Source organism: Pleurodeles waltl, chromosome 5 (genome assembly GCF_031143425.1).
Source record: "Pleurodeles waltl isolate 20211129_DDA chromosome 5, aPleWal1.hap1.20221129, whole genome shotgun sequence".
NCBI lineage: Eukaryota > Metazoa > Chordata > Amphibia > Caudata > Salamandridae > Pleurodeles > Pleurodeles waltl.
The window spans coordinates 905755508-905781181 of record NC_090444.1 but is presented as its reverse complement, the minus strand read 5'-3'; the positions used below and the strand labels follow the sequence as shown (position 1 = coordinate 905781181).

The following is a 25674-nucleotide window of genomic DNA, read 5'->3' as shown; positions in this document are numbered from 1 at the left end:
TCATATTGAAATAAGGCTTCAAATGTGACTTTGAGACAACATCATCAGTCCAGCGAGAGAAAGAATGCGAGCTAGGGAGGGCAGAGAACACACCCACGCATCTTTAAATTTTGCAATTCGTAACTGAGTCGTTAGTTTGAAGGTTACGCCACAGGATGGATTTACACTACACTGAATACTGTTGAACAAGAGGTTGAAAAATCATACACCAAAATGCCTTCTAGCGAAAAATGTAACCACAGGAGTTTACAATTTACAAAATATAAAAAACAAAAGAGGACTAATGCAGCTCACCTGTGGAGAAAAAATAAACTCGTATTGCAATCAAGAAAACAACGTGCACAATCATTCCCTAGTGGTACGCAGGAAGAAAACACATTTCCATTATCTGATATCTACACGGTTTACTGCAGAAATACAATAATGTAAATGTGATTATTTTTCTTTCCTTTAATCCTAATGTCACCTAACAACACAACTAACATTTAAAGCGCATATCTAAAAAGAAAGTTTGTGTCTTGGAACACATGTAATCCCATGCAGATTTAATTGCTAAAGCGCCAGCTTTGTGTGGCATTATCAGGCTTTTGCTGCTGATGAAGATGAAGTGACTGATAGAATGTTAATATTGGAGGATTTACATACTTTGAAATTCTGCAGTGCTTCCTGCAAGCTTCCGTGGTGATATAACATCATTCCCCTGAGTTGAAGTGTCTGGACATGATTCTGGTCCAGCATTAAAGCCTTCTGGAAGCTCTCTGTTGCTGCATCAAAATTTCCAAGTTCTCTGTAGGTGACAAAAATCGTCTGAATATTTTAGAATTCTACATGCAATTACAACAGAATGCTATGTAACTTCAAAAATCATGAATCATTCATCTTTACCTGCACAGCACCCTCTAGAGCACAGAGTTAAGAAAGGTTAACCCTGCTTCCCAAAATGTAAACTACGAACATTCCTTGCCATTATTGCAATTAATGTACTTATTTCCTAGCATGAATGGAAAGTGCAAGCTGATAAAAGAGGAGATGCTGATCTTACTCTTATGTCCATTTACCTCAAACTATGTTTGGGACAAGGCATATGTTCTGCTTTTCATATTTTTCAGCTGATAAGCTGTGCCTGGGCAAAGAAGCAATCAACAGACTGAATCAGAAATTAGGCATCATGGATAGAGAGAACACTCTATTCACTCTGCACCAAGTCTAAAATGAGCAGATACTCTCATGAACAGAACTAAAATAGGTATTGAGTACCTGACCTTTTTTAATCTGAAAGGGAGAACACCAGTACCTATCAACATTGGTGCAATACTCTGTGATAAGGAAGGTCGTCACTTATATACCTGGATTCCACGCACTGTCCTGTTTAGTAACATACCCATAGGTTCGAAAACCCTCCATTCAGAAAAGTGAGTATGCAGCAATATAGTAGGCACTCCACAAAATAATACAGACGTGAAGTGGTCAGAAATAGCATTTTCAGGTCTACTGTTCATGCGCGTCCTCTGTCAACCTCATCCTTCTTTTCCTTTTCAAGCAATGACCATTAACCATGGGTTGCTCTGAGTGACGCTGACTTACAACAAACCATAGCTTAGCTGCTGCATAAGATTAGTAACTTATGCTTGTTCACACTTTTAGCTCTTCCATGCTCAGGCTGTGGGAACTGGAATGCAAATGACAAATCTGAAAATGTGCCTGTGATTCCAGGACTGCAGCAGGGGGAAGTTACCTCCTCAGGTAGGTTGCAGTTGTTAGTATGCTGTGGGGCAAGGCAAGATTTTGGAAGTTTCTGCAGTTGTTGTTTGGTGTGCATAGGGTTGGGGGTGGTTTAGGTTTCTCTTTCCAACATGACACATACTCTCAACTCTCAAGGAGATACAGACCAAGATGTTAGGCCAAAGTATGAACCACAGCCAAACCAGCAAACACATTGAATCCTTTTACAGCAGTAAGAACAGTGGCACCATAAACGTCAGTGTGACACAGAACTGGTTTAACCTGCAACATTATCGGTTGTGTGACTTACTGTTAGACCTGGTAGGGTCTCCCCTGTCTTTTTTGCCTCTGATTCCCATGGTTTGACTGTGTGCTGGACTCTGTTTTTGCTGCTTTTGATACTCTAGGCACTTTACCACTGCTGACCAGTGCTAGAGTGCAAGCGCTCCTGTGTAAATTATATGTGTAATTGGCTTTTCCATGATTGGCATATTTGATTTACTACTAAGTCCCTAGTAATGTGCACTAGAGTTGCCCAGGGCCTGTAAATCAAATGCTACTAGAGGGCCTGCAGCACTGGTTGTGCCACCCACATTAGTAGCCCTGTAAACATGGTTCAGACCTGCCACTTCAGTGTCTGTGTGAGCAGCTTTAAACTGCCAATTCGACTTGGCAAGTGTACCCACTTGCCAGGCCTAAACCTTCCCTTTTTATATGTGTAATGCACCCCTAAGGTAGGCACTGCACCCTACCCATGGGCAGGGTGCAGTGTATGTTAAGTGTGGGACATGTACTGATGTGTTTTACATGTCCTAACTGTGAAATAATGCTACATTCGGTTTTCACTGTTGAAAGGCCTATTCCTCTCACAGGTTAACATAGGGGCTGCCTTTAAATATCCTTAAAATTTAGTTATTCTTTGAGAGCAGATAGACATGGGAAGTTTGGTGTCTCTGAACTCACAATTTAAAAACACATCTGTTAGTGAAGTTGATTTTTAGATCGTTAGTTTGAAAATGCCACTTTTAGAAAGTAGGCATTTTCTTGCTTAAACCATTCTGTGACTCTTCCTGTTTGTGGATTCCCTGTCTGGGTCAGACTGACAGTTGGGCTGTATGTGAATCTCCTCTAGACAGTGACACAAAGGGAGCTGGGGTGTAGCCTGCAAATCCTGATGAGCCATCTGAGCTGGAGTGGAGGGATGAGTGGTCACTTACACCTGAATGGGCTGTGCCTGCCCTTACACAATGCAGTCTCAACCCCCTGGAGTGTCTGGGGCCTGGCATGGGCAAGACAGGAGCTTGTGAACAGAGACTTTCCTTTTAAGTTTGCCTACTTCAAAGGCAGTAAGGGGTATAAGTAGTGGACACAAAACCCCAGTCTTTTAGATCACTTCTGGATTCAGGAGGAACCTCTGCCAAGGAGAAGAGCTGAAGAGAAGAGCTGAATAGAAGTGCTGCCCCTGCCTGTGACTATGCTTGGTCGGGCTATTCTACAGTTGCTGCTTCTGCATGTCAAAAAGGGGACAAAGGCTGGACTTTGTGGTATATTCCTGCTTGAGAAGAATATCCAAGGCCTTGGACTGAGCTTGCTCCCTGTTCTGAAGTCTCAGGGCCATCAAAGACTTTCTCTGCCAGCACCTAGACTCTCTGCCAAGTGGTGCCTAATCCAGTCCCTGGGCCCTTGAAAGGAGGAGCTGGTGGGCAACCAAGAAGATCCAAGAAAACCGACTTCAGACACCTCCGGACCAACGCCGCTGCCAAATCTGCCACCTGCAACCGAAGCTGTGGTCCTCGCTGGAGTGGGACGACCTCACAGGCCCCACACCCCTGCAGCCTCGGTAAAGTCTGCAACTCCGTGGAAGTCGCCGCACCACGTCGTGACCACCTGACATCACCGGAAGTGCGCGGATCCAACATTTTGCACTGACGCTGCCTCACCGCCTCCGCTCCACAGCAAGGACCGGATGCCTTCTCATGACGCCTCCGGTTCTTCGCTCTGCAGCACCGGAACCACCACCGCCTTGGATCCAGCGACGCCCCAATCCCAGACTGTGCACCGGCTTGATTTCCTCATTTTTCACAAGGTACTGTACCTGGGGGTCTGGGTGACTCCGTGACAGGCGTCATTGGCGTCGGATTGTTGGGAATGACTCCGTCACAACGCTGTGATATAACCTAATCAAAGCATTTGTGTTTATAAGCGCTAATTTTGTGTTTAATCTTAACTTGACATCTATTTGTTGGACTTTTGTCGTTTTGGTCTTGTTTTGTTCAGATAATAATTGACTATTGTTCTAACCTGGTGTTGAGTCATTTTGTAGTGTTTTCACTGTATTACTGTGTGTGCTGGTACAAATACTTTACACATTGTCTCTGGGTTAAGCCTTTCTGTTCATGCCAAGCTACCAAGGGGGTGAGCGGGTGTTAACCGGGTGTGTTTCTCCTTTACCCTGACTAGAATGAGGGTCCTTGCTTGGACAGGGAGTAGCCTGACTGCCAACCAAAGAGCCCATTTTAACACTTACCTTCCATGAGAATCTTCAAAGTCATCTCCCTTCTACCAGCATGTTTTCTGTGGCTCAGACCTTCAGTCTGGGTATTACTTATTCTCTTGCGTTGCCAGGATAGTTGAGACGCAATTCCGTAACTTTCATCTTAATTTACACTTTTTTTGTCGAGCGCTTTAATGTCACTATACAGTGACTTCAAATGGCTCGAAATACATAGAAATTGCTAAAGATGAACAGCACAATTACTTGAAGCCTGGTGGGGTACAGTATAGCCATATTCAAGGCGGTGCCCAGTATTGTTCAGACTGGACAATTTAATGAAGTTCTTAATAAAATGTCAGTGTGACAACTCTAGTAACAGTTTTCAGAAATGCAGTAGATGATTTCTACCTTCAGGAAGGGGACGCTTGCACCCCCAAAGACCTGCTTGCACGTTTGAGCCGCATGAAATCACGTTAGGCTTGGCTGATAAGACATCTAGCAAGAGTATAATGAGATTCCAGTTTTTCTAAGCATCCCGGGGCTCTAACCAGAGCAGGACTTGTGCTTGGTACTGAGGACCTAGAATATGATTCTTGATTCCACCCGGAGCCAGAGAAGTGGTTTGATACAGAGAGCTTCATCTTCTGCGGCTGAGACTGAGCCAAGGAATCTGCATCTGCATTCTCTACCGTGCAGCTATGTGCGTCTTCAGAGAGCCAGTGCATACAATGTTGCCATAATCAATTAGTTTGATTGCCAAAGCCCTGGATACTTTTACTCTGTATTGAGTCTGTAATAGCTAATAGTAAATTGTACCTGAATAGTAAGTGTTCACTGGTAAACCAAGACTTGCTGCTCTTTCAAAGGTAAGTGCTATTTGGTCTGTTTTCAGCATCCTGGGATCAGGTGTGTGGTTGACAAGTAGAGCACAGACGTATAGTCAGAGCTCCCAAGATGTCCTTTTGCCTATGAGTGGCATTCCATGCTTTCAGCTTGCAAATGTGTAAGTTTTCAATTTTATGTCTTAGGTTTGACCCCTATCAGTGACAGTTTCTACCAACTAAGACTGGTGCATATATACATGTAATATTGGTTATTTTATAAGCTACCCACGTCGTTTGCGCTATAAATATCGAAATATTCTAATAATCCCAAATACTGCATATAACACACACAAATTAACACCTCCTTACCTATGCATACAACCTGGGCAAATGCTTGTGTAACATGCTTGCACAAGACAATCAGCAGCAAAAGTGCAGCATTAGAGATGAGTGAACACTGACGCAGAGGCTCCCCTCGTACCTACCAGCTTATGGATGTTCTTCAAGTGGACTTACATTTTCCAAGGACATCACCCAATAAAGAACACTATGGATTATTGCCTACTTAGCATACTTTGGATGACCTTTTGCCCAGTATATAGACGGTTAGATTCACCTGCCTTGCACGTGTTGTGCACCAAAGATTCCAAAGACGTGCCTTCTGGGCAATTATTTCCATCAGATGACTCTAGTTCCACTTAAAAAATAAAATATATGACCTAACGATTGACTGTTAAAAAGAGTGGTTGTTCTCTTCTGTCCTGTGCATACTCTTGTGATGCCTCAACAATCCTAATGCATTATCTGCCCTCGCTTTTCTCTTTGTAGTCTTCAGAGATTCCTCTACTTTGCTCCTGAATTAACCTACTATTTTTTTCTATATGCTTCCTAGTGTCTGTTCTCTCACTACTTCCCTCATTGTTCTCCTTTTTCATCTTTAGTGTTCCCTCGCTTATTCACAGTTTTGTCTCTCATCAGTGCAGCCTGTTTTTGGCTTCTCGCCACGCCATTGTTCCTTTTCTTTCACCTTTAATGCAGGCTAATTCCAGTGCTCCTTTTCTGATCCTTTATCAAAGATCCCTAGCATTCTTCTCAGGACCCCATGTTTCCCCGAGCACAGCCAATTCTCCTCAGCACTTTCTATTGTGCTTTCAGTGTATTCTTTCCCTTGTCAACATGCTCTCTCATGCTCTCCATGCCTTATCTAATTTATTTTACAGTTCTAGCTTTTAACAATATGGCCTGTCACTGTCTCCTCAGTGCCTATTCTCTCTTCTCTTCATTGATAATGGTCCGTTTTTCATTCTAGGTCTCGTTTGCCTGGTCTTTTCTCTTCTTACTCAACAGTGTTCTATATATTTTCTCTTTCCAATACGTGATCCACTTTTTTTTCTCTTGCCCTCAATTAACACACTCAGAGAGCAAAGCTTTTTTCCTTACTTCTTCTTGTATTTACTCTCAGTTACTCACTTGCCTTCAGGATCTGTTGTCTATCTCTCTCGCAGACTCCTCATCTTGTCTATTTTCTCCCAACCTTTTAACTTTTCCTCTTTTTAAGTACTTCTTTCATACCTATTGTTTCTCCTAAACAGTCTCTACCTGCCTCTCTTTCACACTCACCAATCTGAGCATTTCCTCCTTTCCTGTTTTATTTTTTATTTTTTACATTGTCTCTATTGTTTCCTGTTTTCAGTGTACTTCCTATTTTCATTCTCCTCCTTTTGGTGGCTGCCCCTTTTTATTTAGCTCCCTGGTGTCTCTTTCCTCTGCATCTCGGTCTAGTATCTCTCTTTCTGCTCCTCTAGTCAGTCTTTTTTTATTCTCTTCTATTCGTCCACCATCTGCTTATTCTCCTCTTTTTCCTAATAGCGTTCCTCATTTCTTTGCATTGCTTCTTTCCTCTCCAATGTGTTTTTGTCCTTCTCCTACCTCTAGTCTTGCGGCCCTTTCAATCCTCCTCTGCTAGGAGTATTTCTAATTTTCTAGGTCTTTTCCTCTTACTATTTATAATTTCTGCACCCTCTCTACAACCTGCCTGCCTCTTTGTTCACCATTTGTAACATCTTTCTTCATCTTCTCGCCAGTGTATCTTTCTTTTTATCTTCCGGTGTGTCTCTCTCTCTCTCTTAACATCACTTTCTCTCATTTCTCCAGCACTGCTCCATCTTTCTCATGGTTTCTTTCTCGTGTATCTAATTTCCATCTTTTTATCCCGCTCTCCAATGTTTATTACCTCGTTTCTCCATAGTATCACTTTTTTGCTTGATCTCCCTTTAGTGTTTCTCTTCCACACTTGCTTCTACAGTCCCTCTTTCTCCTCATAACCTTACTGCAGCAGCTTGCTAAAACTAACACTTTTTAAAGATGAATTTATATACAGTTACTTGCACCTTTTCCTTCCACTTCTCTTGCTTTATTTTCCCAGTGGTGCTCACAGATAAGAGAGCTTACGACAATGACAAAGGAGTAGCTGGGCTCCAGTTTGATCTTGTATCTATCCCACTCGTTTCATATCCCGACCTGCTTCTGCAACGCTCTCTGGCCTGGCCATGACTCCGGACATGGCAGCCTTCATTAAAGACTGTTGAACATTCGTGCATCAAAGGCAAGGCCAGCTGCCCAATTCCCATCATCTCTCACTCCATTAAGGATTTACTCTGACGTCACTCTCCTTATTCAACAGCATCTTGCCATGCCTGCGGCTATATTATTAAATGAAATAATGTCAATCAATCGTCTACCACTTCCCCGGTGGAACCAAACAGCACAAGTCTTTCTAGCACCATGACCAACATGTTATTGGTCAACACAAGATCTCTTCCTAAACATAGCCTTAACATCTTCGAGTTTATTCACACTTACAGACCTGATACAATGTTCTAGCAGAAACGTGGTTGGAAGATATTTCAGGGCATAGTTTTGCCCCGGCTATCCCACATGACTATTCCAGAGCTCACCAGCGGTTTAGCTACTGAACACTGCTCCAGTCTCACTTGTTTCCTGAGCAAAAATATAAACCTGCCAGGAGGAAAAAAATATGTTGTTTCGTCTAATCTAACAGTCACTATCTCTTTTTCTGGTGCCCCAATCCATCGTTCAACTAGACTTTTAGGAACTTTTACCAACTTATTAGCGGAAACGTCTTCCCCTTTTCTTCTCAAATTTTCTAATTTCTCTATCTTGGTTGATTTAAACATTCACGTACATTCAAGTAGACACTATGACTCATCCAAACTTTACAGAGCTTTCCTGACCTTAAATGCTTTGCAACTCTCCCATAGAGTATCGTCACCCACACAAAGGGCAGGCCACACCCTGGATCCCATTTTTATACCTTCTAAACAGTTATTGGTCTCCGCCCCCTTCCTAAGACTTGACTGATCATTTTGCAGTACTGTTCTCGATTTCTTACATTCATTCTGTTACCTCCAATGTTCATTCTTCTAAGTGCCCTTCAACTTTGTCAAAGATCGATACGGATAATTTTGCTAAAGCACTAGACTAAGCTTCTATGACCCTTACATCTGATGCTGAAAATGTGGCAGCTAATTTGAACAGGTGGATCACATCTGCTTTAGACTTGTTCATTTCTCTGAAACTTATCCATGCCTGGGTCACTGAATTTCTTATCTTAGCCAAATGTCAATGCAATACACTTCAATGCAAATGGCGGTTTCTCTATGATGAAAACGCTAAAAAGGCTTACAAAGCTTCTATGAAAAACTATCAATGACAAATCCACTGTTCTCAAACTGCTCCCTGTACAGAAATCATTGACACGTTGAACATATCTACACTGGAAAATGTGCTTTTTGATCGATCTTTAATGAATCCTACCACGCTCAGCCAAAAGGTGGCTTCTTACAATAAGCTGTGCAAGGAATTAGCCTAATGCTAACAAAATCTCTTAAGTTCCTGAAAGTTTCCATCCCTGAAAGTTTCCAGCTTAGCCATCTCTGGACTCACTAACTTCATGTGCTATGGTTACTACAGCCCCTTCTGGACCATCGCTCACTGACTTTGCTCCAATTACCACTGCTAAGACTCAATCTGCCTTTCTGTCTGTCAAATTGGGACTGCCTGTTGATTCCTACTCTCCTCATATTTTTGGACTAAGCACTGAAGTAGTTAGTCCTACCCTCATTAGTTTGAACTTTTCCCTTACATTCACAATGGTCTGTTCAATTTTAGAAGCAACGTGTTGTACTTTCTCCAATTAAAAATCCACTGCTTACCCCAACACTATATGTAACTACTGTCCCATATCCCTTTTCTCAATACAGGCAAAAACTATTGAAAAAACATGTCAGTACCCAACTTGTTCATTTCCTTCTAATCAAATGCTCTACTTTACAATACCAAATCAGGATGTTGCCCTCAATGTAGTACTGCAGTAGCATTGCTGGCCGTTAGGGAAGACCACAGATCCATTTTTATAAACCATTTTATTGCCATTTTGAAATATGAACAAAAGTAAAATTAAAAACAATCAAATGGCGTTGTACCTCAATATTCATCACTTAAAGTCAAATGTGACTTAGGATGACAACTCTCACATACTTTCACTCAACAGGGATATAATCATTATTCGGAGTTTCAAACATATCTACTCATATACCCCATACAGGTTCATGTTTCTTGGAACATCCACTTATTCCGTAGATCTGTTTTTTTCCAGGATCCTGCAGCAATCTAGACCTCCTTTCCCTTTAGCAATTACAGGGGTCTAGGGTCACAGTCCAAATCTCTTTTGGCAACAACCAACTCTACACCTACAAAACCTTTTTGTAACTGTTGATTTCAATCTCATCTAGTATATTCAGCAATGCTACTTTTGGAAGAGAGTAACACTATACTGGACATTCAGATGAGATTTCTCCCATCACTTTATAGTACCTTTACAGTAACCCACAATTCCAAGCTGAGAGCAGAAGATAATATATTTATTCTTGACATATTGTGCACAAGGGAATTGTTCTCTGCCTAGTCTCCGCAATGTCTGTCTTGTACAATAAAGCCTGTCTATATACTTAACATGCAGTAGTCTATAACGAGCCAAAATTCTTATCTCTCGAGGTTCCATCAATGAAACCTGTCACTCTGTATCATCCGTCTGTCTCACATCTGCCTCCTTAGCACCATTGTCTTCTGGGTCTATAGCCAGAGTGTTAATTATCAGTGTTATCATTTTGATATCTTCTTTATCAGGGAGAAGGGCCATTCTGACTTTTGCCTTGAGAGGACTAAATTCTGGGATGTCTTCAATATCAATATGCCAGCAGGGTATGCCTAAGCTGTAAATAGTGATAACCTTTAGTATGTAATGATTCAAACTCTTCTTGTGGAGTTATGAATGTTTTAATTTCCGTATTAGTTGCTAAATTACCCAAAAACAATTCTCAGGGTGTCCCATCCTGTGAATCTCTCATTGTCTGCTGCCCCTGGTAATCTTGGCCCCAGCCCACACGGAAATTTGCTGTTTGAGTATTTTGTTCTTTCCTAAACATCAAGATGCATCTTCCCAGATGTTAATTTCCATACTATTACCATACTTAGTGATGCAACAAATTAAAGATTTTCTTGCAGCCCAAGGACAATTTCTCACTATCATAGGCAGGATCCTTCCCGTTTCAAATATCCATTTGTTCCTTGTAGCCATTCTTCACCAAAAGGAATCTGTTGCTTTGCACACTATTAGACCAATCTGCAGCATTAAATAAGGTTTCACACGCTACTCTAATAAATTATCTTCTCAGGTTAGACATCAGCAGATCTGCTCTGAACTAGCTTCTTTTTATGAAATATGTCAGAGTATGTCTCCTTGCCACCTTCCATTTCACCTCCACTGCCCCTATGCAAGGTGTACCTGGGAATCCTCATTAAGCCCTACCCTCTTCATTAAACTCTCTTATCCGCCTGTTCAGCTTTAACATCATTTCCAAGGCCGATGGCATTCAACTCATCATATCAGCCTTTGACAACTAGGTTTACACTCAAGATCATTTCTGTGCCTGCATGTCAACAGTGGCCAATGGATGAATGACAGTTGTCTTAAACTGACCAGTAACAAGATGGATATCCTTTTGTTTGGAAGTTAACCCTTCTTTTGGTCGCATCAGTGGTGGTTGGTAGAGCTCGGCCAAGCCCCACTACACTCCCTGCATGCCTGGAGCTTGGGCGTCAGATTCCATCAAAATTTCCTTTTGACTCCCAAGTCTCCTCAGTAACAGCCACCTACTTTCTCTTTTTAGAACTCTTAGGAAAGCTCATCTACATCCAGATTCCACAAGAAAAATAGCTGTGCATGTTACACATATCCAGGGCACATTGTAGCAATTCCTAAACTTCCAGGGTACCTCATATCAGCTTCAAGTGATTCAGAACTCCATGACAAGTATTCTTCTTAACCTCCCTCCCCAGCATTATGTCTCTGCTCACACAAAAGAGCTTCAATGGGTCACCATGAACTAAAGCTGCATTTTCAAAGCCCTCTCTATCGTGTTTAAAACACTTTCCAGTAGAGGCCCTACTTACACTAAAAAGGTGAATCAACCTTATCATGCTCCTCATCTCTTGAGCTCTAATCTTATCTGCTCCTAAAGGTCCAACCGATCCTGCAGAGGTGAATGCTATTTTGTTTTTCTGGCATATAAACATTGTCATTCTCTCCAACTTGATCTATGACTCACGTCTCTAAAATCCACTTACAGGAAGCAATTAAAAACATTCCTATTTAATTTGTAGCTTCTTTCACCTTCTTTTGAGGCTTCCTCGCTTTCAACCCAGGATCCATCGCCAGGAAGTATGAGTTGTACTTTATTAATCTATTACTTCATTTACTATAAACCTGTCTCATCTCCATCCATTTTCTTTGATCCAGCACCTTCTTCCCTTCTCCTTTCCACAGTGTATTCTTCTCAAGTACCCTGTGCTCACTCTCTCCCCTAGTCTCTGTCTCAATACTGAAGCTCTGGAGTCATACGTTTGATGCCTGGGTGTGCATCTGTAGAACTATACTGTAGTAAGAAGGGGCTTGGGCAGAATCATCCTGGTGATGACAGCAGAGAAGTCCACAGCTGAAGTATGAGAAATCAGTACTTCTTAGTTGTACGGCTTCAGATATAGGCAGCGAGGCAGACAATGCAGTAAAGACATTTGACAAAGAAAACATGTCTTAGACCATCAGTAATAACTTTCTTTAAATTATTTATTGCTCATGTTTAGCATTTCATAAATACATATTTTCCTCTGCTAGCTGGTATAAAGTAAAGTGCAATAAATATGTTACTGTCAGAGGTGATATGTAACACCTGGCACATCTGGATATTTGAATATAATGTGTGAACCCACCTACATTTGTAAAGTATGATTGTTCTCTTATAGTGATCCAACCTCTCTATACCTCACACGTTTTTAGGTACAGCCTACTAGATAAGGCATGAGCTGTATGTGGGAAGGCATAGTGTGGGTTACCAAGAACACAAAGGGGCAGGGTGTCCAACTATTGCTTACCATTAGTTGGCTTTCCTGACACCTTACTATTTGTGTCCAAGCTTGTCAATCTTGTATTTGTCCCTGCCATGGAGCATAGCCTCTTTTCCATTTCTTTGATGCGCTGGCCTCTCCGCTTCTGGCGCTTGGTTTTCAAGCCCTACTGTTTTCTTGTGTGTTAAGAACTCTATGAGAATGCATGTATTTAAGAGTGTCACCCTTGTGCACTTCTCCCCCTCTGCATTTGTGTTGCTCTCTGTCACCCGTGTGTTTCTCTTTGGGCCCCATCACACTTGCAAATGTGCGTTTCCACACTGCCTCCAAGATCCCTCTATGTTGCTTCCCCCACCCACACTCTCATCTCTCCCAATTGCTCCTTCTGCCTACAAATGCCCTCTAAGTTCGCAGCCTTCCCTGTGTTGCTTACACCTCCCTCCCAGCCTTCTCCATGCTGCTTACGTCTAAATCCCACCCACCGCATGTGGCTTAAACATTCCCATCTCCTGCCCCACGTTGGTCCAGTATCCACACTGATTCAATTTCCCCAGTTGCTTAACCCCTTCGATGCTAAGCCTTTGCCCCCTCCTGTGTGAAGCCATTTTTTGGCTATTTGGGTTAGTTTGCACTTAGGCACCCAAAACCTTTTTTTCCACATATGCTACCCATGTCAAATTTGTGTCCTTTTTCCAGCATCCTGTGAATTCTAAAGGTACTCAGGGTTTAGCTACATTTTGGTTTTTTTGGAGAAAACGGGAAAAAAGTGCTACAGAAGAAAGCATCTGTTATTCCCTGCAAATGCCATCAACAAAGAGTTTGCAGTGATAAAAACACTATCTTCCCAGCCTTCAGAAACAGGCAGATTAGAATGAGAAAATCAATTTTTTCAACAGTTATGGCATTTTACTGGGACATACCATATTTTTCCTATTGTTTGTGCTTTCAACCTCTTTCCAGTTAGTGACAGAAATGAGTGTGAAACCAATGGTGGATCCCAGAAATGTATACACTTCTGAAAAGCAGGCAAAATTCTGCATTCAGCAAGGGATCATTTGTGTAGACCCTTCAAGGTTTTCCTATAGAATGTAACTCTTGACATAAAACAAATATTAAAATTGAGCTGAAAAAGAGCTATTCATGTCAGGTTTTCACCTGCAACTTTTTCTTAGTATGGCAGATTTTTAAAAACAATATATTGTTAAGTTAACTTGGACCTTCTGGTTCCAAGGATATATGTGGCTTGTGGGTTTTCCGTGAACCCAAGCTACCCAGAGCCGATAACTGAGCTGCATCTTGCAATGGTTTTTCATTGTGTACCGGGTATACAGCAATTCACATGGTAAAATATCAAAAGTGAAAAATAGGTATCAAGGAAACCTATATATTTGTGGAATGAGCACAAGATATAGAGTTTAGAAGCAGTAGTTATTTGTGCATCTCTGAATTTGTGGGTACCCATACTAGCAAATGAAACAGAGGGCATTCCTCAAAATGACTTCTTTCTTACACATGGTCCTACATTAGGAAAGCACAAATACAGATAAAGACAATTGGTAATAACACTTGGTCTACTATTCTGTGTTCCCCTATGTCTCCCAATAAGAATGGCACCTCACTTGTGTGGGTAGGCCTAGTGCACGCGACGGGAAACAGTCCAAAACGCAAAGTGGACACAGCACATTTTTCCTCTCTAAACTGACCCTTTTCTTCGCAATGTGCCCAGCTGTGGATTTTGGGCCCTAGCTCAGCTGGCACCTAGGGAAACCTAGCAAACCACTTTTTTTTAAACTAGACACCTGGGGAAATCCAGGATGTGGTGACTTGTGTAGTTCTCACTGGGTTTTGTCACCTAGGATCCCCTGTAAACCTCTACATTTACCTAACCAAACACATTTTCCTCACATTTCTCTGATGGAAGGTCTGGACTCTGAGGGGAGCCACAAACATGTTTCCACTCAGCATTCCCCCCATGTCTCCCAATAAAAATGGTACCTCACTTGTGTGGTAGGCCTAGTGTCTGTGACACAAAACGGCTCAAAACACAACAAGGACACCTCACATTTTTCCATCCAAAACTGACCCTTTTTTTTGCAATGTGCATAGCTGTGGATTTTGGGCCCTAGCTCAGCCGGCACCTAGGTAAACCAAGCAAACCTCTACATTTTTAAAAAACAGACACCGAGGGGAATCCAGGATGGGGTGACGTGTGTGGCTCTCACCAGGTTCTGTCTAAAAAACACATTTCCCTCACATTTTTGTGATGGAAAGTTCTGGAATCTGAGAGGAGCCACAAACGTCCTTCTTCCCAGCATTACCTAAGTCTCCCGATAAAATGGTACCTCACTTGTGTGGATAGGCCGAGTGCCCGCGACACGAAACAGCCGAAAACGCAATGTGGACACATCACATTTTTCCATCCAAAACTGACTTTTTTTTTTTTTCTTTCAATTTGACTAACTAGGGATTTTGGGCCCTAGCTCCGATGGCACCTAGTAAATTCTCGCAAACCTGTACATTTTTAAAAACTTGACACCCAGAGGAATCCAAGATGAGGTGACTTGTGCTACCCAGAATCCCTTGAAAACCTCAAAATTTGTCTAAAAAACACTTTTTTCCTCACATTTCTGTGATGGAAAGTTCTGCTATCGGAGGGGAGCCACAAACCTCCATCCTCCCAGCATTTCCCCAAGTCTCCCGATAAAAATGGTACCTCACTTGTGTGGATAGGCCTAGTGCTTGCGACAGGGAAGGGCACAAAATGTACTGTGGAGACCTCAACATTATTTATCACAAAATTACCTGTTTTTGCAAGGGGGCACCTACGTTTTCAGAGCCAGACTTGGCAACCAACTAGGGAAAACTACCAAACCCAGATATTTCTGAAAATTAGACATCCGAGGGAGTTCAGGGAGGTGTGGCTTGCATGGATTCCCCCAGCCTTTTCTTACCCAGAATTCCCTGCAAACATCAAATTTAGCTAAAATAAAAATATAATTTTCCTCACATTTCTGTGTGGGATCACCGAAACGGCACAAATTTGCTACCATCTAGCATTCCCCTCAGTTTATCGATAAAAATGATACCTCACTTGTGTAGGTGGGTCAAGTGCCTGCGAGAGGGAAGGGCCAAAAACGTGTAGAAATTGAGAGGGAACCAATGCGGGTCAAAAGGGCAGTTTTCTTTTTCACACTTTTTAGGCTGAGACTGCTCCCACCAGGGTATGACCGCACTCTCCCAGGCAGGGGACCACAGTGTCCTAGGGGAAGGATCATTGTGAATATATATATATATATATATATATATATATATATATATATATATATATATATATATATATACACACACACACACACACACACATATATATTATATACCATATTACAGCATTATTGTACACATGTATAGTAGAGATATTTAGTGATATATTTCATAAACAAATATAAATGTCAGTTCATATTGGTTTGCGGTAGCTACTGACCTCTAATATGCTTGATACGTTTCATGACTGCAGTAAGCCCATAAGTGAAGTTATTCAATGGTGTAAACTTTGCCATTTTGCAAACCATAACCTCATTTTCGGTTCTGGGAATTTCAGAGGTGGGAAAATTGTGGGAGAATAAGGAGTTCAGTATTGTATTTATAAATTACACCTTCTCAAGGAAGCCCTGAGCTTCTTCGAGGAGACAATCCTGCCATCTAATCATTAGATACGTTTTAGCTGAAAGTAACAGGTTTCTGATGTGACTAGGTTCCATGGTCGTGTACTGAAAGAAGGGATACATAACTGGTCTTATATTTAATCCACCTTAGCACTATGTTCCAAAAGAACCTTTCTTAGCGAGAGCTCTGGTCAGTTGAAATGACAGTTGTCTTTGAATTGTTTTCCTGTGCTGATTACTATTTTCTTTCAATGCAGTTTAGACTTTGGCCTTCACAACGTCTTTTGTTTTATTCTTAACACATCTAACAGGCAAACAAAACAACAGAATTTTCAAAAAAAGGAGACCAGGATTACTAAAAAGAAGATATTTGCCCAATACTAAGATGATGTTGTCAAGAATCAGCTGACAGGGCTAGATGACTACAGATAGGTGCACAAGCCTCACATACAGGAACAATCATTACCTCTATTACATGTGATGTGGATTAGAGATACGTTTCACAAAACTGTGGGCCGTGACTCAGTAGTGGGTAGCCAGCCTACTGCTGGTGGGTCTCGAAAGAGCAATAAAGAAAGATGCTGTTGCTTCAAAGGCAGACGTCAAATGTCAGGCCATGTCTTCTGACAAATTTCCCCTTATTTTCTGAACATGGGAATTGGTGTTTACGTCTTTCTTTTTTGCAACACCAACAAACTTTAAATACCTGTAAAAAACTGTACAGATGTTTTTAGACTATATCAGCAGGAGAGCAAAAATTAAGCACATTTTTTTGTAATTCTGAAGCGTGCTGTTATCAGGGATTTTAATAGCATCAAAACAAATCAAGTCACTTTTACTTGGTGATGCACAAATGATGACTGTTCACTGAAACACAATTTCCAAACGTTATACTTTGTGTTCTATATAGTTTATCAGTAAAACTGTATGTCTTTGCAAATTAAGTGGGCATTTCAACGGAAAATGTGCTGTCTGTAAATGACAGTGTGCTATTGCACAATGCTCTAGTAATGTATTTGAGATAATGTGCTCCACAATCTAGCTACATGCTTACCACTCTCTTTCTGGATACATTTGCTACACTTTATATGAAGGTAGGATTTTTCACAATTAACTTTGGTGATGTAATATTAATTTCAGCACCTCACTCTCAAAATTGTTCCAGCACCACTGCCAAGGCGCTGAACTATATCCCTAGGTCCAGTTTTAAAAGAAACCCTTGCAAGTATTCTCAAGCAAGACTCCTTGAGAACCTTTCAGAATTTTTGCTACTTTTGTACTTCACAAAGCCATTTCAACAGAGAATGTGCTCACTATGTGTGATCATACACAATCATCCCACTTGTGTATGACTTTCATACATAAATTGAGAAAAATGGATGTGACCTAACGGCCAGAGCTGCGAACTTTGGATCTGTGGAACCAGGTTTGAGTCCCATCATTGGCTCTGGACATATCATGCAATGAAAATAAAATGAATCTGACCTTATGTGGTGTAATCTAGTGTTCAAGTAAGTGCTCCAATACCCTTGGGCAGTGTTCACAGTTAGTATTACTGGCACTTTTAAGGGCAAATAATATCTTGGCCACAGTCTCCAATAAAGACAAATTAAGGGGAATGGCCAAGATTGTGACTTCTGCAAACAATTGCTGTTGGAGAGGAACACCAAAAATTGTATAGTATGTTAGTTTGGATAATTCACAGCATCTTGAAAGCACGTCTACTAATACATTAAAAAAAAATTGCCCCACCTCATGTCCGTTAATAAAAGGTGGGTCGCAGAAGCTTGTCATTCTAAAAACTGGGTCGTGGTTCTAAACGTTTGGGAAGCACTAGATTAGAGTTTATGGACACAGGGTGCGTTTATGTTATTTTCACTTGTATAGCTGTAACTATGTGTAACTATTGACTGCACAAATAATGTAATAAAAATAAAACTTTCTGGCCTACATGCAGCTAATCAGAATTATCGCACGCTTTGTGGACAATCTATATATGACTTTGAGGGGCAAGATTCTATGCCAAAGTCTTCTTGTCTAGGCCAGGGTTAATGTAGGCCTGACGATTCTTAAACATCCAAGATGTGAACATCAGCACAAGAAGTGTAGAGCTGTCAATAGGTCAAGCTGTGTTAATTCCCATCAGCTGTACATCTAGTTCCTAATCATAGGAGTTTATTGCAATTGTACATGGGTTAATACAGCATATCTCTCTCCAGGTTGCTCATTCTAGGTAGGTTTACATTGTTCAGAGAGGGATTCTATTAAAAAAATTGAATAAAATGTCAGAGGTATAGGTGGACCAACTGGATTGTTTCCACTTGCTCAGGTGTAACAATGCAATGGTAATGACATCAAAAACAAGATCCATCATCTCTTAGAGGAGCAGATTAAAGGAAACTACTCAATGACCACTTTGAGCTCAAAGCATGAAAGTGGAGTAAACCATCCATAAATTATTGCTTTCTAGGGGACCCAAAGAGTCAGCTATGAATGGAAACTCTGGTTTGTGACTTTTAAATAGATTTTGTCAGAAGAATTTTATCAAGGCCACAAAGATTGCAAAGCCAGAAGTTTCCCTACTATTAGACAAATGTTCTTGTGTAGTTCACTTTCTCATCATGAAACCAGATGTGGGTGCGAGAGTTTCATGAGCCCTGCTTGTAATATTGCCAAAATACAATAGGCCATCAAACAGAGATTTGGAATAATTTACCCATGGTATCAGGTTTCAAAACAGAAGCAGAACACAGCAGTCATGACGGGACCTGACATGCTTTGTCCAATGTAGCACCAATAAAGATTTTGGATACAGGAAGTGCTTTGGTTGCCTGGTTAGTGAAGTGGCCACTTGAGCCACAGTGACTGCTATTACCATAACTATAACCTCTGCAAACTTTCTGCGTGTAGCACATTTAGACTGAAGTAAAGGCCCTTGCATCAATGGCAATGGTGAAACAGAGAAAGCATATAAAAGTAATCCCCCACTAGGATGAAAATGAATATATATGGCAGATTGATTACACAACACAAGTTTGCATCCTTGACAGATTTATTTGAATTTGTGCTAATACTTTTTTGAGATCAATGGAATGAAATGTGCAGTTTCCAGCAGATGGCTTCCACTTGCTTGAATATGTCTTCATTCCTACATGTATGAGAGCATCAGAACATCTATCCCCCACTGAAGTAATGCAGTGTTTTAGAGTGGTTGCTGAATCCGCTAAGGATGTCGCTAAATGTCTGCGTCTTTTAATGCAGGCATCACAACCTCTCTCACAACCCCACCAGGAAAGGTTCATCCAGAGGAGGCTGTAACTGTAGAATGCTCCTCTAGGATCTTGTGTTACACTGTGACTAACTCAGTAAAAGCTTACACACTCTAATTTCAGTCGCAGCACACATAAAGGAAAATAATGTGCTCAGAGTGCATCTCTGTCCATAAGAAGGATACTGGGAGGAAGAAGCTGTATCTGTGAACCAGACGCTGCCTGGATTATTTCTTAATTAATGTCTGGAGATCCAGCAAAACTAAAACATTCCTAAGGATTACGATCTTTGAGATTATCCACTATCAAATTCAAACAGTCATGGTGGAATTATATCAAATTGTTTCTGCTGGCTCAGTACTGAGGGTCTGTAAAACAGTTTACATAGTGTGAAGGTGGTGGAAGGCTCTGACAGGACAATTTCTCCCCTCTGCCTCCTTAGCTTTCCTATGGCAGGAAGGGCCAGGCTTTTTGTCTAGAGAATAGGTATTCACAAGGCAAGAAGGCAATTATCACACTGGACCTGGAAGCCGGATCTATGTGAATTTTTGTAGCAACTATTTACACTGGCATGTAATGTAGTGTTGATTTTAATGGTGTGCCAAACAGCCCAACAAACTTTACAGGGGGACATACCAAAATAATTGCTTTCTCCAATAAAAAAAAGATAGTATGTTCACAAATAGGTTGTTTGTATTTTTCATTGAGATTGATAAATGGGGAGGGTCCCCACTAAAGCACTTTCAAAGTGAATTTAAAGCCCCAGCAGTAGCAGCCGTAAGCAAGGTATTGGTCATCACAAGAACATTTATGGAGTCCTTCAACAGAACCCAATAGGACTCATCCAAAGGATGGCACACAATTTTAAAAAAGATATCAGTGTATTGGCACTAATACCTCTTCTGCCCAGAAAACCCAGCCTCCTCTGAAAGTAGGTAAAAGTGAGTTAAAATGTATTTTGTGTGTTATGAAAGAGGCAGAAATAGGTAATTTGTGATTTCAAAATCCATAGGCCTCACAAATAATAGTGAGAGTTGACACTACCAATGAACATGTAGACTAAGTGGTGTAAAAGTTGGGTAAATGGGCCGAATAGCCAACTGACATTGTATATTAGTTCATGTAAACTGAGAATGCTTTTGAGTATCTCACGTGCATACTTTTGGGTCACGTCCTTCTTACAACCTTTGAAGCTAGAAGATCAGTTTCCAGTGAATCCTTTTCGATCCAAATCACATACAACTACAACAAGGGTTTGCCCTACACAATGCTTACTTGCTTACTTTTATGTACTCTATTCTGTCCTATAGTCTTCTTTGGCATGTGTGATGCAAGTTGGAATCTAAGTGTGTGGGGTTCCCCCAGGGACTTTAGGAAGCCTCAGAGTAGCAGGTATTCAGCACAGGAAGAAAAACTCCTGGTTTGGTGCTACACTGAACAGAAATGAAACATCTCAAAAGGCCACTGAATAAATCAACCTAAAGCAACATTTCTGGACTTGACATTACTTGTTTTAACACTTGCCTTTGGAAGAATAAAAACATAAAAAGTCAAATCTTATTCTCTTTTACCTGTAGGCTTGTCCAAGGCTTTTGTATGCATCTATAAAGTCTGCTTTCTGCTTCAAAGCTTCTTTGAATGTTTCAATAGCTTCCTGTGAAATATTCAAAAGATCCACACTCAGAATTTTGTTATTTTGAATACATTAGAAAAACACTTCACATACTTTGCTCACCTCAGCACATGAAGTAGGTATGTAACATAAAGGAGAATTATGCACAGTATGTACCAATTAAGTACTGTGAGTTGGAGGGCCTCATTCCAAATGCACTGAAGTTTGGACCAGAATCTAAAATTCTACCCCCCAACCAAGAAGTATCAGCCAATACAAATTGAATTCCTCAACATAAGATATCATCCAGACCTCCTGTTCAATAAACCACCATCCAGATACTACACTCTACTAAGAATAGTTCTTGTTCCCTAACCTGCATACTCCTTAACTGCAGATCAGCAGTGAAACACACCACAGAAATAGCCGAAAACATACTTGCTGACGAAATCGACATTGCTTCCCTAACAGAAACCTGGCTTAATGATCACTGAACCCCTATACTAGACTTGTTCACACCACCTGGCTATTCCATCATTAGATGGGACAGACTAGGACAAATAGGGGGTAGGCTTGCGATCATCCACAAAGAAGAAACCCACCTTAACCCCCGGGAGACCACAAACTACTCAACCTTCAAATATCTGAGACGAAATCAAAGGTCAAAGTACCATATCCACCAAACTCCACACCATCCATCACCCACTTAGTGAACGCACACTCTCCATCGAAGAGCTAACCAACCTAAAAACACGGTTCTCCGTAACTGACACCAATGATGTGTTCCTAGGTGACTTCCACATGCACTGGAACGACACAGATTACAGACTGTGGCATCTTCTAATAAACTTTCTTGAAATCAACAACCTCAAGCAACTCTGTAACAAACAGACCCACAATAAATGCGATAATTACCAGAAGTAAGCTTGTCTCCCTTTATTGAATCATGTCGATCGACTGGTCAAACCACCATCCAATATTATTTTCATATAATATTGTTCAATCTCAATACTCACCCTATAACCTACCCAGCCCCATCAAACAAACTCATACACTGGGCAAGGAACATCAAGCAAATCCCACCAACGGAGTTGGAATCCAGGATCCGTGCCCAATTACATTTGCCACCTCACCTTCACAGTGTAGATGACTTCAACGTCCACTACAGCTCAGCGATGACAGATATTCTAGACCAACTGGCACCGCTTAAACTAAAGCGTTCTAGAAAAATCCAACCTAGATCTTGGTTCAACGTAGACCTTAACGAGAGGAGGCAACTAAGACAGTTGGAAAGATTATGGAGATAGAACCCCTCACTCACACACCTCTCACTCCTAAGATCTGAATGGCTCTCCTAAAAGAAAGACATCTTCAGGGAAAAAGACACTTTCTTTCACAATCAACTTGAGCATGCGACAAACTAAAGGAGCTCTTCAGCATAATAAAATAACAAACTACCCTTACCTCCCAACATGAAACAATAGCCACCAATGATCGCTGCGAAGACATAGCCAACTTCTTCACTGACAAAGCTGCAAAAATTTAACAATCTCTGATTCTTTACACTAGTCTGAGATCACAGCCCGCCTGCTCCACTGACACACACGTAACCACGAAAACTCCCTCACAAGACGTAACTAAAGACGGGAGTGACCCTAGAAAAAATACTCTCCTACAACTGAAAAACAATGCAAATTGGACAGACTTCAAACATATGACAGAAGGAGAAGTCTTCAAAATAGTCACAAACTTGAAGCCCACATCCCACATTACCGATCTCCTCCTCATCACCCTAATCCAGAACATCACCCACATCTCATCATTTTGGACCAAAATCATCAATGCCTCACTCTCTTCAGGCCCGTATCTGACTTACTCGAATTAGGCCAAATCACCACCATTCTCAAAAAACAGGGGCGGACCCCAATGACCTCAATAACCTCACAGATATTACCAACCTTCCTTTCCTAGCCGAAACATTGGAGAAGTGTATTAAACAACAAAAGATACCACAGTACCCAAAAGTCAAAGAAAAACAAAGTCCATAAAGTAAGGATTTGTGTTGATGATGTTTTAATTATATGGTTTACTGAAGAGAGAAGAGTTCTGTAATCTTCAGTACATTCGGAATTGGACAACAGCCTTGACATGATATGTGAAGGTCAGGTTATATGTATTGTTATTAAGATGTTCAAAGAGCTTAGTGAATTGTGTAGTGTTCTCAGTCCAGATGAGAAAAATGTCATCTATGTATCTCCCCCTGTACAGTATATGTTCAGAGAAGTACAACAAACAGAACACAAATGGAAGAAAACAAGAGGCAGGGACGGCAGTAAAAAGAAGAACACACAAGAAAGGATGACAACCAGGCCTGTATCCCCCAATCAGAGGAAATTAATGTAATACCCAATATCGTACCCAATACTAATGATGTACATAAACCTACAAAGAATGTGTCAATCGTTAATATGTACAACTATATATTGTCTAAGAATCAGATTGATGTCCTGTGTAGAGGACTGGGCTTTTGTCCAACATCTATGCTAGATTTTACAAAGGGTGATAGGGTGGGGGAAAACTAGTGGGACAGTATGAGTGAGTCTTCACACATGGTCTGTGTACCATAAAACTATATTTATATAGAACACTCCCGGCATTCCTCTGGTTTCACTGTGGACCTGCAAGTAGTACAGGAGCTGACATGGTGTATCCATGAAGTGAAATCAAACATTTGTAATACCTAAAGGAGCTCATTCTTTTTGGAATAGTGTTTTCCTGCAGAATGTGATGCATGTGCATGGACTGCTGTAAATCAACATCTGAGATTTAGATCTACATTCTATATCCAGATATGGGCTGGCATTCACTGCTGCAATAGACATGGATGTCAATTTATCCTCTTGGTACTATCAGGACATAGATGACCAACGTGAGAGTCAACCAGATGAAGCAATAGCACCCGCCCTGATTCCAACAAAGAACTAATGGAATCAATCAAGCTGAAGTTCATTTTCTCATAACAATGCCAAGTAATTCTGATGCACATAAGAAATTTAGTGATCACTAATTTCTTCCCACTCCTACTTTCTGGTTATGAGGTGCTACTTCACATGCATGTTAATTACCTCCAAGGCTACCACAAGTTATTGCCTCAGTTTATTGAACCATATATGAATGACAAAGTTTAGAATCCAATATATGTGTGTGAGGTACAACGTTTGTAACAAGGGGGTTGTACAAACGTAGCCAAAGACTAGATTCAAAATGAAGACACTGGCGCACTTAGAGAGAAGTATCCCCATAAGGGATCAACCCAGACCTGAAACCCACTTTGCTCCAGAGTCCAACAGTCCCCAAGGCAGGCAAAGGGACACAGCCTATGAGGGTATTTGGACAAAATAATGAGTTGTAAATAGCAGCACACTGAAATATCAGAAAGAAATATTGTGACACAAAAATATTGTGATGCAGAAATACTGTTAGGCATATTGTTTTTTTCAGGTAAATACTATAATTTTCATGAACACCGTTGTTACTATCGTTTTTAATACTATAGTTGTAAAAATATTGTATTATAATTTTAATGTGTTCTAGTTCACATATTAGCATGGTTTGTAATTTTAAGTGATTTAGAACTTTAATGCCATTGTTAATAGTAATTTATAGTGTCATACCTGGTTGTTGGGTTTGTGGAGGATAGTGTGGTAAGTTAATTAAGTAATAATTAAGAATTAATTAATCTGTAAGCAAGTACATGATTGATATTACTTATGTATAGTAAGCAATTGATTGAATTAATTATGTGTTAGGTTGCTATGTTTGTATGGGTATAGGGTGGGAAGTTAATTATGTAATTATTACTAACTTAGTCATTTAATTGATTATCAATTATGCAAATTGTGTTATATTTATATATTTTATTTATGGGTTGCTAGGCATGTAGGGATATGGGGGAAAGCTCAGTAATTATATAACCATTATTTTTAAATTGGAAAGAAATTATTACATTGTTTATTAATTTTGTAAAGTGGTTAATGAGATATATATATGTATATATATATATATGCTGAACCAACAACTCCAAACGGGACCCAGACAGGGGTGGCACGTCGTATGGCGGTGAAAACAGTAAATAACCAATACCGGCAGCCAAAGGAGTAACTGAAAGACGCGCACTCGGGCGTGCTGTGTACATCATGGAAAGTTTATTGCAATAAGACGTGTTTCGACTTAAACTATACTGAAACAATATATATTAGAATAATGAACAACAAAATAGGATTAATCCACCTGAAAGGAAAAAAAAATAAGAAGACGAAAAAAAATAAGAAGACAAAAAAAATGGCAGCACCATATTTGAATGTAATGTGCTTCTTCTGTATGACATAATATCACACAGAGTACTGATATTTTATATATATATATATATATATATACACATATATATACACACACACACACACACACCAACACACACACACACACACACACACGGGTTCTAGGTCAAGAAAGAGTAGGAGTAAGAAAAAAACGTCAAGTACTTTGATGTTCTCTTTATTGAGAACAGGAGATTTGGGGGCCAAACAGAGGAAATCGGGAAAAAAGG

General features: G+C 40.6%; 1 protein-coding gene across 3 annotated transcripts in view; it reads right to left on the bottom strand.

The window, feature by feature from the left end:
* Positions 1-25674, bottom strand: part of TTC13 (tetratricopeptide repeat domain 13) — an 815569-nt gene that overhangs the window by 521946 nt on the left and 267949 nt on the right. For 2 of the 3 annotated variants that reach the window (XM_069235030.1, XM_069235031.1), the window contains exons 9-10: positions 21034-21110; positions 646-793 (exon numbers count right to left, since the gene is read on the bottom strand). In XM_069235030.1, coding sequence (XP_069091131.1) covers positions 646-793; positions 21034-21110 — 225 coding nt within the window. Of the gene's footprint in view, positions 1-645; positions 794-21027; positions 21111-25674 lie in introns of all 3 variants that reach the window. The other variant, XM_069235032.1, reaches the window with a different exon arrangement.